The sequence below is a fragment of the Ceratotherium simum genome, chromosome 30, assembly GCF_057802395.1.
Source record: "Ceratotherium simum simum isolate JZ-2026a chromosome 30, ASM5780239v1, whole genome shotgun sequence".
NCBI lineage: Eukaryota > Metazoa > Chordata > Mammalia > Perissodactyla > Rhinocerotidae > Ceratotherium > Ceratotherium simum.
Genome location: NC_141929.1, coordinates 961016 through 975437, shown reverse-complemented (window position 1 = coordinate 975437; position 14422 = coordinate 961016). Strand labels below are relative to the sequence as shown.

General features: G+C 49.0%; 1 protein-coding gene across 14 annotated transcripts in view; it reads right to left on the bottom strand.

Annotated features, from left to right (window-relative positions):
* Positions 1-14422, bottom strand: part of FANCA (FA complementation group A) — a 61464-nt gene that overhangs the window by 7797 nt on the left and 39245 nt on the right. For 13 of the 14 annotated variants that reach the window (XR_015549089.1, XR_015549087.1, XR_015549088.1 and 10 more), the window contains 11 exons: positions 13972-14068; positions 13702-13889; positions 12075-12171; positions 10770-10946; positions 8759-8832; positions 6867-6995; positions 5007-5091; positions 3107-3273; positions 2157-2262; positions 937-996; positions 682-786 (listed from right to left, as the gene is read on the bottom strand). Coding sequence is in view for 8 of the 14 variants with exons in the window: in XM_087419703.1 (XP_087275829.1) it covers positions 682-786; positions 937-996; positions 2157-2262; positions 3107-3273; positions 5007-5091; positions 6867-6995; positions 8759-8832; positions 10770-10946; positions 12075-12171; positions 13702-13889; positions 13972-14068 (1285 nt within the window). In the remaining 6 variants the exon portion in view is untranslated. The remainder of the gene's footprint in view (positions 1-681; positions 787-936; positions 997-2156; positions 2263-3106; positions 3274-5006; positions 5092-6866; positions 6996-8758; positions 8833-10769; positions 10947-12074; positions 12172-13701; positions 13890-13971; positions 14069-14422) is intronic. The other variant, XM_087419708.1, reaches the window with a different exon arrangement.

The following is a 14422-nucleotide window of genomic DNA, read 5'->3' as shown; positions in this document are numbered from 1 at the left end:
TGAAGGTTAATTCCATCCCACTGAGCTAGACCAGGTGAAATGCCAAAGCCGCTCAGGGAGCTTGGCAGGGAATATGCTGCTTTGAGGGAAATGAGCTCTAGTCCCAGTACAGTGAGTGTCAGGATGCCATTGAGTGAAACTGAGAAGGGAGCAAAGAAGCTGTGTGTTGTCAGGACTCTAAGAAAGCCCGCAAAGGCACCGAAAGGAACCCCACACCCTTGGTCCTAGAACGTCAGGTCACAGGAAGGCCAGGCTGGCAGGAGGCTGAGGCGGCCTCTCTGTTCTCAAGTCCTGAGACAGCAACCAAGACGACAGATGGAATGAACACCAGATTATACCCACGGGAGAGCGCAGCAGTTACTGTTCAACTCCAGCCAACACAGAATGAGTGAGTGAGTGAAGGAACACCCAGACATGTAGACAAGAAGAGCCTGTTCCTTCCCAGCTCTCTTACAGGTTTCTGTGCCACCTGAGACAGGTGTAGGGAGAGGGCAGGCAGGAGAACCTATGTTCTGACGTGTTCTATTTAGCCTCTGTTTCTCCTAATGCATTTTGTCTTAAACTGTAATAACTAGGATGAAGTTGTGGACAGAAATCGAGGACACACTGCCGAGAAGCCCTAGGCAGCTGAGGAGCTCAGTGCAGGTCCACGAACACCCCCAAAATGGCAGCCGGGCCTACCAGAGCAGAGGTCAGAACTATGGGGCACTCGGTCTGGCACGTGGTCAGGGTCAGGTTGGCTGTCAAGGAGGGGTCTCTGCTTCGTGAACAGGCATTGAGGAGCCCCTGCAGAAGAGAACATGCCAGAAGCTCAGCAGTCTGCAAGTGAACCCAGGCCCTGAAAGACACCATGACTTCAAAGCACCGCCAGACACAAGGATCCAGCCCGGGCAGTCTGAGCAGGTGACAAGGGGGTGCAGAGGGAAAGGGAATTACCCTGAAGAAGTGGACGGTGATGTCGTGGGTCAGGGCACCTCCATGGGAGCAGAAGTTTCTCTGCAAAACAGTACAGGCCAGTAAGAAAGGTGCCAGTGGGGAGGAGGCACAGGGACGGAGCCTGGTCTGCAGCCCCACTGTCCCTGCCTGGGGCTGTGTGCTGAGCACCTGTGCATGTGCCCAGAGGGTTTAAGGGTTTAGCTGTGGAAGAAAGCAGGCCACAGCATCACCACTGACCGTGGAGGGCCGGCCTTGGGCTGCTTCATGTCCACTCACACACTGTGCTGGAACCTTCTAGCTCACTGCTTCTCCACATGGCTCCTCTGTGCAACCAGATCCCCCAGCCTCCTGGGCGCCCCGGGGAGGTGGGGCAGCACTCACTGCTGCTCCTGCTGCTGGGGTGGCATTGCTCTTTCCTACCACTTCTCTGCTTTCCCTGTCCTCTGCCAATGAGGAGCTGTCCTGCACATTCCACAGGCTATTCCGAGAGCTTTAAGGAAAATAGCCTCTGGTAAGAATTTAAAGAAAATCTGAGCTCATTTCCTCTGCTCTCAGAGTCACCTTTTAAAGCTCTACACAACTGAATGGGACCTCCGTTCAACCTCCAGTCAGACATATTTGTGCATTTCTAAAAACCAGAAAAACACCTTTAGGAGTAGAAGCCGTTCTCATGAAGTGTGCAGGGAGCACGCTTGTTCAAGGTCACCTCATTGACCTTGACTGGATGCAGGTCCAGGGATGTCATCTCTCGTCTGTCTTGGTAAGATCGTGGAGCACCTGACGCTGAGTGACGTGTAAAATGACATGGGGCTGCCTGCTAGTGACGGTGATCATGGCACCGCCAGGCTTTTGGACACCCGACACATGCCAGAATTGGAAAGAAATGAATGCAGGTGCTTGGCAAGCAGAAGGGTCTGCAACATTCCATGGATCCAAATTATTACAACTCGAGGAAAGTTCTGTGAAGGAACTTAAGCTTGGGAGGAAGGTCTCTGCATCCCGCTGGCCCATGTCCAGCTGTGGTGAAGCACTACACTCACAGCTGCTCCTGCTCTCTCACACAACTCCTCTTTCTCAGTAATCCCATATGGTCAGGACACGGACTGAGGCAGTTAGCCCCAAGTGACCATAGATGCACTCATGAACTTTTAAGAACCAAGCCTCAGTGCCCAGATCACCCCCTTATCCCTGTGTCCCGTGGTCACTTGCACTGTACCTACCAGCTCAGAGTTGACCAAGTGGAAGAACTCGTCACAGTCAGGGGTGGCTGGCTGTTCTCCCTGGGGGCTGCCGACGAGCACTGACGGAGGCAGGCTGAGGAGGATCCTTAGAAAGAAGGGAGTACAGCAACTGTGAAGGCACGGCCGAACTTCACTCCTTCTCGAGAGCTCACAGACTCTCTGAGCTGCAACGACCCTCCCTACTTGTTCTCAGAACCCGAGTCTGGTCTGCAGCCCCAGTGTCCCCACCTGGGGCTGTGTGCTGAGCATGTGTGCCCTGCTGGGCCCACTGCAGACACTCCAAATGTGTTACCAAGGGCCGGCCCAGTGGCGCAGCAGTTAAGCGCATGCACTCTGCTTCAGTGGCCTGGGGTTTGCAGGTTCTGATCCCGGTACGCACCAACGCACTGCTTGTCAGGCCATGCTGTGGCGGCGTCCCATATAAAGTGGAGGAAGATGGGCACGGATGTTAGCCCAGGGCCAGTCTTCCTCAGCAAAAAGAGGAGGATTGGCATCGGATGTTAGCTCAGGGCTGATCTTCCTCACACACACACAAAAAAATGTGTTACCAAAAACCAATTTTTAAGTTGCATAATAAGCAAGTAAAGGGTGCACCATAGTCTAATGAAGCAGTTCCCTAATATTGGAAAATTCCATCATTTCACACTTTTCATTATAAATGCGGCTGCAGGGAATGTCTCTGAGCACTCACAGTTTCCTTATTTTAACATGAGTTCTTTAAGGCTACATCTTTCACCAGAGGGATTCCTGAGTCTCAGCATGAAGGCTTTAATCCAAAGTGCTTTTTATACCTCCAGGCCCTACCCTCCATGCAACCCCCAAGGAAAAGATACCATGACAGGCTGGGCAGCAGGGGGGACAGAAACGAGTGACTAATGGAAAAGAAAACTCAATGTAAAGACAGACTCTGAGATGTGGTGCTAAGTTACCGTTTGCACATAAGCAGCTCCCGCTGTCTCCGAAGGTGGGTGGCCACGTCCCACCCACTCGCCAGAGCACGGAGCCGTCTGCGGAAAACCCCGAAAAGGAAGTGCCCCCGAGAGGAAGAGTGGCCGTAGGGCGCCACTGGGCCCTGCTCCAGGTCAACAGCCATCTCCTGGAAAAAAGCAAGGCCAAGACGTTCACATACATTTATCTCTGGTTCCCGGTGGTTCTCTGTCCCCTAATGTGAAGGCAGAAACTCCTTGGGGTTTACTGTGTCAGCCCCTATCGGGACCCTGAAGTGGGCTTGGAAGAGAGGTCTCCACAGGGGCTAGGAAGAGTGAGTGGGACAAGCCTTCTTACTTGGAAATCACCGAAAAAGTACAGAAATTTGCCAAAATAAAATAAGAATAGTAGAAAGAACACCTTTACCCAGATTCACTTATGGCTAACATTTTGCCACGTTTATCATTTGCTCTTTACCTATACATACAGCTGTGTGCAGACGCACAATCTGGGCATGAATTACATAAATAAGGCACATGCACAGCAGGCACTTGATAAATGCCCGTTAACTGAAAGTGTACACACACGTGTGCACACTACCTACTTGCACACATTCAGATGCAGAGACAGAACAAGCTGAGTGCCCACGTCTCGTCATCACCCTGTCCATTTGTGACCCCAAACCCCATGACTCACGCTGTGTCTGCCCTCCCTGGTCACTCTTCCTTCCACAACCAGTTATGAGGGACGTGGAGGACAAAAGGTCAAGATGAGGGGTTGGGGGATTCGAGTCTTTTTTGTGGGATGTTTTACTCATTTCTAAGTAAATTTTCCCAGCGCTCCAGACTGCACCCTCCATGGTTTCTCTTTCACTCCCACATTTTCCAAATTCAGGCACTTTATGGTGGCAGCAAAAACACCATCGGGAAGCATGAAATCCACACAAAGACTCCTATAAAACAGAACTGCATATACACGTCCAAAGGTACAGATTCCCAGTGTACACAGTGGATGTGGAGGCAGGAAGGGGCCTTGTCTGCACTCTGACCCAAGAGCTCACTCCCAGGGTCTGGAGGAGAGCAGGCATGTTAACTACAGAATGTAGTTTTCATTTCAAATGAGAACACCACTTCTGCACCTCCTAAGTGCTCCCGCCTTGATAAAAAGCACCCGACAGCCTGTGGAGGTACCACATGACCTGTAAAATAGGAGTCTCCTGGCCTCCAAACTCCACAAACTCTTGATTCTCTGACAAGTAGAGGGTTATGTATGTAATTTCTCAGATCCTGACATCCAAATGGAGCAGCCAAGAGTTAAAAAAGCAGAAAATAGTGGAGTAGTAACCCTTTTACTACCAAAGTCGGTATTTTTTTCTTTTTTGAGGAAGACTGGCCCTGAGCTAACATCTGTTGCCAATCTTCCTCTTTTTTTCTTTTTTCTCCCTAAAGCCCCAGTACATAGTTGTATATTCTAGTTGTAGGTTCTTCTAGTTCTTCTATGTGGGACACCACCCCAGCATGACTTGGATGAGCAGTGAGTAGGTCCGCACCCGGGACGTGAACCTGTGAACCCTGGGCCACCAAAGTGGAACGTGCGAACTTAACCACTATGCCACCGGGCCAGGCCCGGTATTTTCTTAATTTCCTCTATTTTCAAATTTTAAATGTCCCAAAGCCTAGAGATGGTTTCAACATCACAGCTTTTGTTTCTGTATTTCTGTGACCTTCTCTGGTGAAATGAATTCACAGAGCACAGTCATTCTGGGTCTGGGCCATTGTGTGTGTTATGGTTTTCATTCTGCTTGGTTGCTGTAGGACCCATGAAGGATATTAATAATAAGCATCTTAATAGCAGATGGCTTATGTGCAGTGAACATGCTGAGTTTTGCATCTTCTAACTCACCTGCAATCTGGAAAAAATATCTCGATTTCCTGTGCAGCCACCAAGAACCAAATCAGAACTCTCTGAGTGGTCATAACTCCTTGAACTGAAATAAAAACACAATAAAACCCTCCTAAGTATCTCCTAACTATGCTGGAGTTCCTGCTTCTCCTCCTGCCTCCAGAATGGTGTTGGTCCCAGAGCCAGAGGCCTGCGGAGACCACGTGACACTCACAGTAATCAACAACAACAGAACCTTCTACAACAAAATACTAGCAACCCAAATCCAGGAACACATAAAAACAATTATGTATCATGACCAAGTGGGATTTATCCCAAGGATGCAAGGTTGGTTCAATATCCAAAAATCAGTTAATGTAATACACATATTGACAGAATAAAAAAGTACATAACCACCACAATAGACACAGATAAAACATGAGACAAAATTCAACACCCTTTCATGATAAAAACACTCAATAAACTTGGAGCAGAAGGGAACTTCCTCAACCTGATAAAGGGCATCTATGGAAAACCCACAGCAAATATCATACTTAATGATGAAAGACTGAAAAGTTTCCTCCTAAGATCATGAACAAGACAAAGATGTCCTGTCTTACCACTTCCATTCAATACTGCACTGGAAGTTTCAGCCAGGACAATTCAGCCAGAAAAATAAATAAAAGGCACCCAGATCGGAAAGAAAAAAGTTAAACCGTTTCTATTCACAGATGACACAATCTTATACATACAAAATCCTAAAGAATCCACAATAAAAAACTATTAGAGCAAATAAACAAGTTCAGCAAAGTTGCAGGATATGAAATCAATACAAAAAAATCAGTTTTATTTCTACACACTAACAATGAATAATGAGAAATGAAATTAAGACAATAATTCCAGGGGCTGGCCCCGTGGCTTAGTGGTTGAGTGCGCGCGCTCTGCTGCTGGCGGCCCAGGTTCGGATCCCGGGCGTGCACCCACGCACTGCTTCTCCGGCCATGCTGAGGCCGTGTCCCACATACAGCAACTAGAAGGATGTGCAACTATGACATACAACTATCTACTGGGGCTTTGGGGCGGGGGAAAAAAAAGAGTCCTAGGGAAAACCAAACGACAAGAGGAGTGGCCCCAACTTCGGTTTCCCTAGCATGTGTTGTTCCCGGCCACTGCATGCTGGTGGGAAGAACTCCAATGCTGTTGATTGTACTGAAATGTAACACGAGTCTATAAGCTTTGTGCCAACTGGACTACATGTTTACAGATCCTTGTGGAGAAGAGAGAGGCACTAGGAAAAACAAAGCCATCTGTCCTATGTTGTGTCTTCAGTAACCATTTGCCTGGACACTGTTTCTTAGAGTGTAACAACAGGATTGATTTTCTATGATTGAAGTAATATGATGTATCACCTAAAACGTGGAAAATGGGACTTCTCACGACCTCATCACTGTGACACAGCAATCATGAGAATGAAGAGACATAACAGACAACTCAGCAGAAACACATGCCCAACACAGCCCGGACAACACAGGACTGTGGCCTGTCACAGCCATTGGTCCACAGCAGTGCTGCACGCACCTCAGATGGCGACAGTCGGCACTGCTCACCACTTGCTAGACCTTTGTCCCACTCTTCACATTTGCTGACCCTGAATGCCAGGTGACAAAGCAGAAATACAAAGCTGTTGCCACCGGCGAACAGACACACATAAAGAAAACTGATCCAGGAAACTTGTCTTTATTTCTATCAGACTCAGACTTACTACCAGGACATGTTCAATTGTGCCTTGTACAATACAAATTGGACTGAAAGAAATAAGAATACATGCTTAGCAGGACCAAAATTAAAAGTCAGATGCTTTTTGGCATTAGCATTCCTTACCTTTGGCAGAAGTCCATCAGCACATCGACAAGAACTGTGCACGCTGTCTCCAGGTCTCCATCGCAGCCCCCTGCAGCAGCAGGCTTGGGGAGGAAATGCTCGTGGATCGCCCACTGGTGGAAGTCCCGCCTGCAACAGCAAACACCAAGGTCTATACCGAGAAAGACTATAAGCCAGGGGTTCCCGTGGCCGGGAAGTGAGCCCATAGCAATGGGCATGGCATCAGGGGGCCTGGGGCTGTGGGAAGGCCTTCTATCACCAATCAAGGCCCACTCGGGCCATCCTGCTGGGAGACTGCTGGCACATGGCTGCTGAGCTGGGGAGCAGAGTAGGCACCTGCACCTCGTTCAGGCTGAGCGGTCATCCCAGGATGCCCGTGAACTGCCTCCAGGTCCACCAGCAAAGGTGTCCAGACCTGGACTAGGCTCAGGTGCCCACAGGAGAGGTCTCAAGGACATATTAACTGAGAACCACAGCACAAAGAGCCACCAACACTGCAGTCTATTTATGTAGAAAGAACCAAACCCAACTAAGATGTTCCCATACCACCACGAGTGGGCAAGGAACCGAGGTGACAAGGGGGATGTCACTTCATCCACGCCGTGGCACACCTGCACAGAACATATTCGAGCGTTACTTGTGTCATTAAAAAAGGAAAGGAAGGAAATCCCAGAACAGATAGTGACGTGAGAGTAAGTTAAGAAATGGTCAAACCAGAAATTTAATTCCTTCTTTTTCTCCTGGAAAGAGAGGAGGGGAAGGGAAGGCAGGGACGAGGTCCCAGGATGTGTGAGCCTCTGAAGGAAGTACTCACAAAGCTGGCTTGGTGCAGACCTGAACGGTAAACAAACAGCTATTTTGTTGGAAAAAGCAGTTCATTGTTCTTTTCATCACCTCAACTTTTTCCTTTTCATATTATTTCTATTTGTTCCATCCAGAATCTGACACTATGATTACAAGCATGAGGAGACACACAACATTCCACATGTGAGGGAAGGGTCTCTGACCACACAAAGGACAGGGGCTCAAGGATGGCCGACATTGACCCTTGCCTTCAGCTGCCCCCCTGGGGCCCCTGTGTCCAACTCGGGTCTCTACAGCACATTTCCCTCCCTGACCTCCACCTGACCTCCACACCCCAAGCCTACAGCCCTATCAGCACCCTACTTGCATGCCCAGAACAGCACGTGCAGCCTCCCAGTGGTCTCCATAATTGGTCCTGGGACCCACATGGGCTCAGACATTGCTTCATCTGCTCCTGGTACCACCACTTCAAAGCCAGGGCTGCACATGGCACCTGCCCAGCCCTCAGCTGGCCACGTGTGGGAGACGGCAGCGGGCCAGCCGACACCAGCTAAAAACCCTCTCAGGCTCCCTGGCAGGATTCAGGACCCCACCACAGCCCCCAACCACGCACAGCTTTCTCTGCTCCTCTCCCACCTTGGGGATGTGCTTTGGCTGCTCCCCTTGCCCCCTCCCTGGGCACTCGCTCTCACAGCCCTGTCTGGTATCTTCAGAGCACTCGTCCCTCCCTCTAATCCATTCTAACTGCCCACACAGGTGTACAGTTCTATGCATATGGTTTCTTGGCAAGAGGGCCCAGTCAGGGGTGTCAGGGGCGGAAGTGAAAGTGGGGAGCCCTGTGTGCCTTGGCACCCCTATATGCACGTCTCATCACTCTGCATCCCCAGCTTCTAGAACATTCTAGAAGTGTCTGGCAAACAGTAGGAACTCAATGTTTCTTGAATACAGGAATGAATGAATGAAGTTGTGCTCACAGGTTATATGTTAAACTGAACATTAAATTGAGGATATAACGACAAAACTTTAACTTTAAGACAATATAGAAAACCACATAACACTTTAAAGGGCAGATCCCTTTAAACACTTACCTTTCTGTATCTGAAAGAGAATCAACTTCAGGTTGAATTTCTAGTTCCAGCTGTAACCAGTTTCTGTAAGTTAACTGAGAGAAAAGGACCAATTGGATTCCACAGCGAGGATGGAGCCAGAAACCACAGGTTGGGTCTATAAAAGCACCATTTCCTCCCACCAGGAGAGACCTGTGCCCTGTGTTATGCTGACATCGCAGCCAAAAGAGGCTCACAGGAAGGCACCTGCGCTTATGTCAGAACAATCTCTGTTCTCACACCATTTCCCACTGTTAGACTGAGATGTTGGCACCAAGCCCTGATGAAGAACTGACATATTGCTTAATTTAACTCTGAATGTGAAGCTAACCAAAACTGTTCTAACTGGTACTTTTAAACTGAATTCTCCAGCATACTGCCTGGTTTTGAACAGTTAACCCATGGCATCTGCAAACCTGCTACAAACCTCTCAGGTTACTGCACAGCAGCACCAGGAAAGAAATCACTTCCTAGTTCACTTGAGTTGGGCAAATAACCATAGAATAAACTTGATATAGTAACATGCTTCAAATAGTCATGGTAGCATATTTCTTGTTTTGTTTTTTTTTTTGTTTGCAGAAGATTGGCCCTGAGCTAACATCTGTTGCCAGTCTTCCCCTTTTTGCTTGAGGAAGATTGGCCCTGTGCTAACATCTGTTCCCATCTTCCTCTATTTTGTATGTGGGTCATCGCCACAGCATGGCTTGATGAGTGGTGTAGGTCCACACCTGGGATCTGAACCCAAGAATCCCGGCCATCCAAGCGGAGCACGCGGAACTTAACCACTACGCCACTGGGCCGGCCCCGCACATTTCTGGTTTTACAATTCTTGGCCAATTCCATGCATCAACACAGACTAATCTCAAAACCTCACATTTGAATGTAAAAAAGCACATCACAGAAACACAAACACAGCATGCTTCCATTTTTGTAAAGGCCAAACCCAAGTGACATCCATGTGGTCAAACCAGGAGGAGCAAAGCCACGATCACCCAGAGATGGGACAGCGGCCCTCTGGGGTGCAGGTGAGGTACTGCCGGTGGGCACAGTTGTTTCTGCATCATTACTCCGTATGTTAAATACAGACTGTCTTTAACTGACACGTGTCGTTGTCAGTGGCATGGAGTGGATTCTGACTCCTAGCACCCCTGTGTACAGCAAAGTGGAACCCTGCCCGGTCTTTCACGCCATCCTCTCACCTTCTTGCGCTCTATCAGACAATGCTCCACTGCTATTCATGGGGTTTTCAGGGCCAGTTTTTTCAGAAGTGGGTGGCCAGGTCCTCCCCGTCCTAGTCTGTCTTAGTTTGGAAGCTCCACTGATGGGTGATCCTGCTGGTATTTGAAATACCAGTGGCAGGGCTTTCAGCATCACAGCCACATGCAGCCACCACAGTATGACAACCAATAAATGGGTGGTATGGTTTCCCTGATGGGAAACGAATTGGACCTTGGCAGTGAGAACAGCAAATCTTAACCACTAATAACTGATATACTTAACAACAAAAGAATTGAAATATATAATAAAACAGTTGAGAATTTTTTAATCTAAAGGCCAAAACAAGCAGGCAAACATCTAAGAAATAAATGAAAAGTTATGAAAATGTAGCAAAGACTAGGAACATAGGCATGTTGGCTGGAACAGGCCACGGCTCCCAGTGGCTGCGCTCGGAAAAGCCTAGCCCAAAATCGGAGCCTGGCAGATATGTTTAAAATACGTGTTTATTTACCCTTAAAATTTAACACAAAATGTTACTACTGGAAGAAACTGGGGAAAGATTATATAGGATCTTTCTGTCTCATTTCTTACAACTATGTGTGAACCTACAATGATCCCAATAACAATTTCAATCAAAGTCACATGTGTGCTGTTCCGGAATCACCAGCTCAGGCCCACCCGCCTGCCTACAACGTCCTCAGGAGCCCGAATCCACACCCCCAGACTCCTGTAAGCTAAGACGAGGTGAGAAGCAGGGAAGGGACGTGGGACCTACATGAAATTGTTCCTCCTTCAACAGCTCCTGGAAGGTTCTCTGTTTCCACAGATAGAGGGCGACTTGCTGCCAGTCTGCAGAGGGCAGGCACCAGGGCTTCGAGGGATGGCCAGCTGTGTCCTCCTGAGACAGAGGGTCCCGGGCTTCGGAGAACAATCTGAACACCATGAACTGAAACTGAAAGAGACAGTGATGTGTTTGCTGTAAGAGGTTGAGAAAATACGCAAGTGACCTGGCTACGCACAGCAGGGCAGCGTGGAGACCCTGCAGTGGCCTCACCAACCCCTTGTGGGGCCCCTGGGCACCCTGTGTTCACAGTTATAGACGGCATTTCAGTAAAGAGCCTGTACATAAATTTTGGCACATCTGATTATCTCCTTGGGCTAACTGCCTCGAAGCAGAATCACTGGGCCTAACTATCCTTCACAGGAAGGCACTGGTCTAGTCCTGCAGCAGCAAACAGCTGTCTTCCCAGACTTTTGCCAGAACTGGTGTTTTCACTAAAAAGTTTACCAACTGCATAAGCAAAACACATTCAAGCTGCAGGCTGCTCAAGGGGACGATGGAGGGGAGCACAGGGCACACCTGGCTCAGAACTAGAAAGTGGGATAGGGGACTTCCTTGCTTGGGTCACTCCTCCTAATCTTCATTCCATGCTTGAAAATTTGGGCACCTAGGACTAAGCTCCTCAATGCAAACGACTGCAGAGCACGTGTGTGCCTCGGACCCCAGGCTGCTCCCAATGCTGACTTAACTTGTCAGGCAGGGCCCTGGCGTGTACTTGCAAAAGGTTCTCAATTGATTCTAAAGGGGAACTTGGAACTGAGAACCAGGTTTCAACTTCACAAGAGTTGTTCCTTAAAACTCTGCAGAAGGAGTAATGCTTATTTACATGATAACTTCACCTTCACTTTTGACATTTAAGGTTTCTAACATGCATCATTACATTCCTCTGGTCTTCTAATAAATGTAACAAGCATTCACTAGATGAGGGAAGTCTTTAGAGGAAATCCAGAATTCTTCTTTAAATGCAAAGATACTCTTTATGAATATGTACCTTCTAATTTCCCTGTTTTATAAATACCAGTATCTGTTTCTCCTAAAAAAAGGAGGGACATTTGTAGCTGTCATCTTACATTCCCTCATTTTAACTCAGAACAGAAGGAAAAAGCAGCATTCAGTCCAAGCAGATAGTTGAGGCAGCTCCCAAGAGACAAAGCCTGATGAATAATGGAGCACAAGGCTGCACACCGAGATAAAGGATGCTCAGACAGCAAAGACCTCAGACTTTCCTAATAGACCTACCTTTTTTATAAGGCCTGGAGATAAACAGCTGTACAAAACATCACGTGACTGGGAAGAAAATTTACACAAGGAGTAAGAAATTGCCGCTGTACAAAATCTGAAAATAGAAAATAGAAATTATAATGTAGAAATGTGATCCACGCAAAATGAGGGATGAAAGAAGTTTGAATTTCAAGAGTGAACTGAGTGGACTCTGCACCAGCCGGCCTGAGGGTCAGCCCTCAGCCTCAGCTTTGGGCGGGACCTGCTCCTCCGAGCTCTCAGGAAACAGCCCCATGCCACACCTGTCTGCTCTGAGCTCTGTCCATGCTGAAGGCAGAGACTTGGCAAACACATGAACATTCAGACTCTGTGCAAATAAGGGCTTCCTTTCACTGCTTGTGAAGAGCCACAGCCAGAACAAACGGAATAGTCAGGAGACGTGATGGGGAGTGTTACTCGTGTAATTATGTAAAAAGGGCTTTCATTCACCCGAGTGTTAGCAAATTATTCACTTTTCCTTCCTAAAAGGAGTCTGCAGAACCAGAGAGAGGCAAGCTCAATTTTAAACTCAGCCTGGGGCAGCCTTTGCCCGCTGTGGTCAACTGTGAGGTGTGGAGAAGAGGAGACCAGTGAGAACAGAGACCAACCAGGGCCCAAACAAGTTAGGAAGGTGGCGAGGAAGAAATGGGGGACCACGGTGCCTATAGGACTGACTCCCAACGGGACCTGTCAAGTGTTGCCAAAAGTCCAGGAGGGGCTGGACCATGCTGCCTCCCACTGTGGACAAATAGTGGGCAGTGGTCCAAGACAGACCTTTCTGTGTTCATCTCTCCCTGCTCCATTGCACTCTTTATGCCTTTTGTCAGTTCTGTCGATCAACTGCAACACCAGTCCCAGCCAACAACTCCCATGGGTGCCTCCTGGCTTCTGTTTGGACCCTCCCTCTACTCACCTCGGCAGCCACAGCAAGCCCTTCAGACCCAAGCCACACCTGGGCTCCCTAGGGCTATGCCCACTCAGCACACCGGGACACAGCCCTGCCCACCTCTCCCAGCACCTGCCACCTCATATGCTCCATGCTCGCTGTTGACTTACCTATTACCCCTGCACAGAAGGGCAGAGACAGTGCAGTAAGTGGACAGTGGGGGTGTAAAATGGCACAAACTTGTAGGATGACTGGTTTCAAAACCCTGTAAGATGACTTTATCTTTGGACAGGGCAGTTCCATGTGTAGGAATTTACCCTAGAGAAAGAGCTGCAGCACAGGGCTGCTCACCACAGGGAAACCCAGGAACCTAACTAGAGGGACGGGTCCAACCAACTGCTGGGCACCCCCAAGACAAAATGAAGCAGCTCCCACCATGACCCTAAAGAACGCTCAATGTTGTGGAAGGCTGTCTATGGTCTACTGTTAATGTCTTACAAGGCAGTTTGGTAAAGCAGTATGATCTCATTTTTATAAACAGAGAAACAAACACACATATAAATACACACAAAATAAGATTCTGGAAGGATATACATCAACATATTAATGAGTCATTATCTGTGGAGCATGTCTATTTTTGCTAATTGTATCTGATGAACACATGTTACTTTTGTCAAGAGAGAGAAGAGAGGTGACTGAGGGACGAAGAGGAAAGCTCACTTCAGGCACAAGAGCGAGGACTCCGCGGTCCCGCACGTCAGGAGGCTGTTGAAGAACTCGGGGATGGAGAGGCCCCTGGCGGGGGCAGGAGGGCCCATGTGCACCTCCGGGAGTGCAGATCTGGACTCGCCAAGGTGGACTGCCAGGGCGGCCAACCCCAGCACATGTGAGGCACTCAGGCTCGGGCCCTAAAATGAGAAAGAAAAGTGGTTCTGCAGGAGGGAAGGAGTCAGAGCTCACTTCCCAGCTGGAGGGAGGCGGCAGCCCTACCTGGCGACGGAGCAGCTGGCAGAGCCTGGTGAGCACGGCAGGGAGGAGAGTGCGTCCACACATGGTCATCACGAAGCGGGAAGCCCAGGGGCCCTGCCTGCAGAGACAGCCACAGAGACCAGCAAGAACGACCAGTTCTGGCCCTGCATGGCCCTTTCCTTGAGTCTGGTGGACATGCAGTCAGGCACAGGAGGCCTAAGAAAGAACCAGGCTGTTCCCCAAACAGCGAGGCCCCCTCATGTGGCGATACACAACTTCTGCGTGTCCCTGCTTGATAAAAGTCAGCACCACTCCTCCACCCGCCTGGGCCCCCTCAGCCAGTACAGCAGGAAGTCAGAGGGCAGGACCAGGGGTCAGAGCTGGACCAGGAACAGACAGCCACTCTCCTCATCATGGAACACAAGGAGAAGCTCCACTCCACGCTGGAGGCCCTCCCAGAGTACCTAGGCCA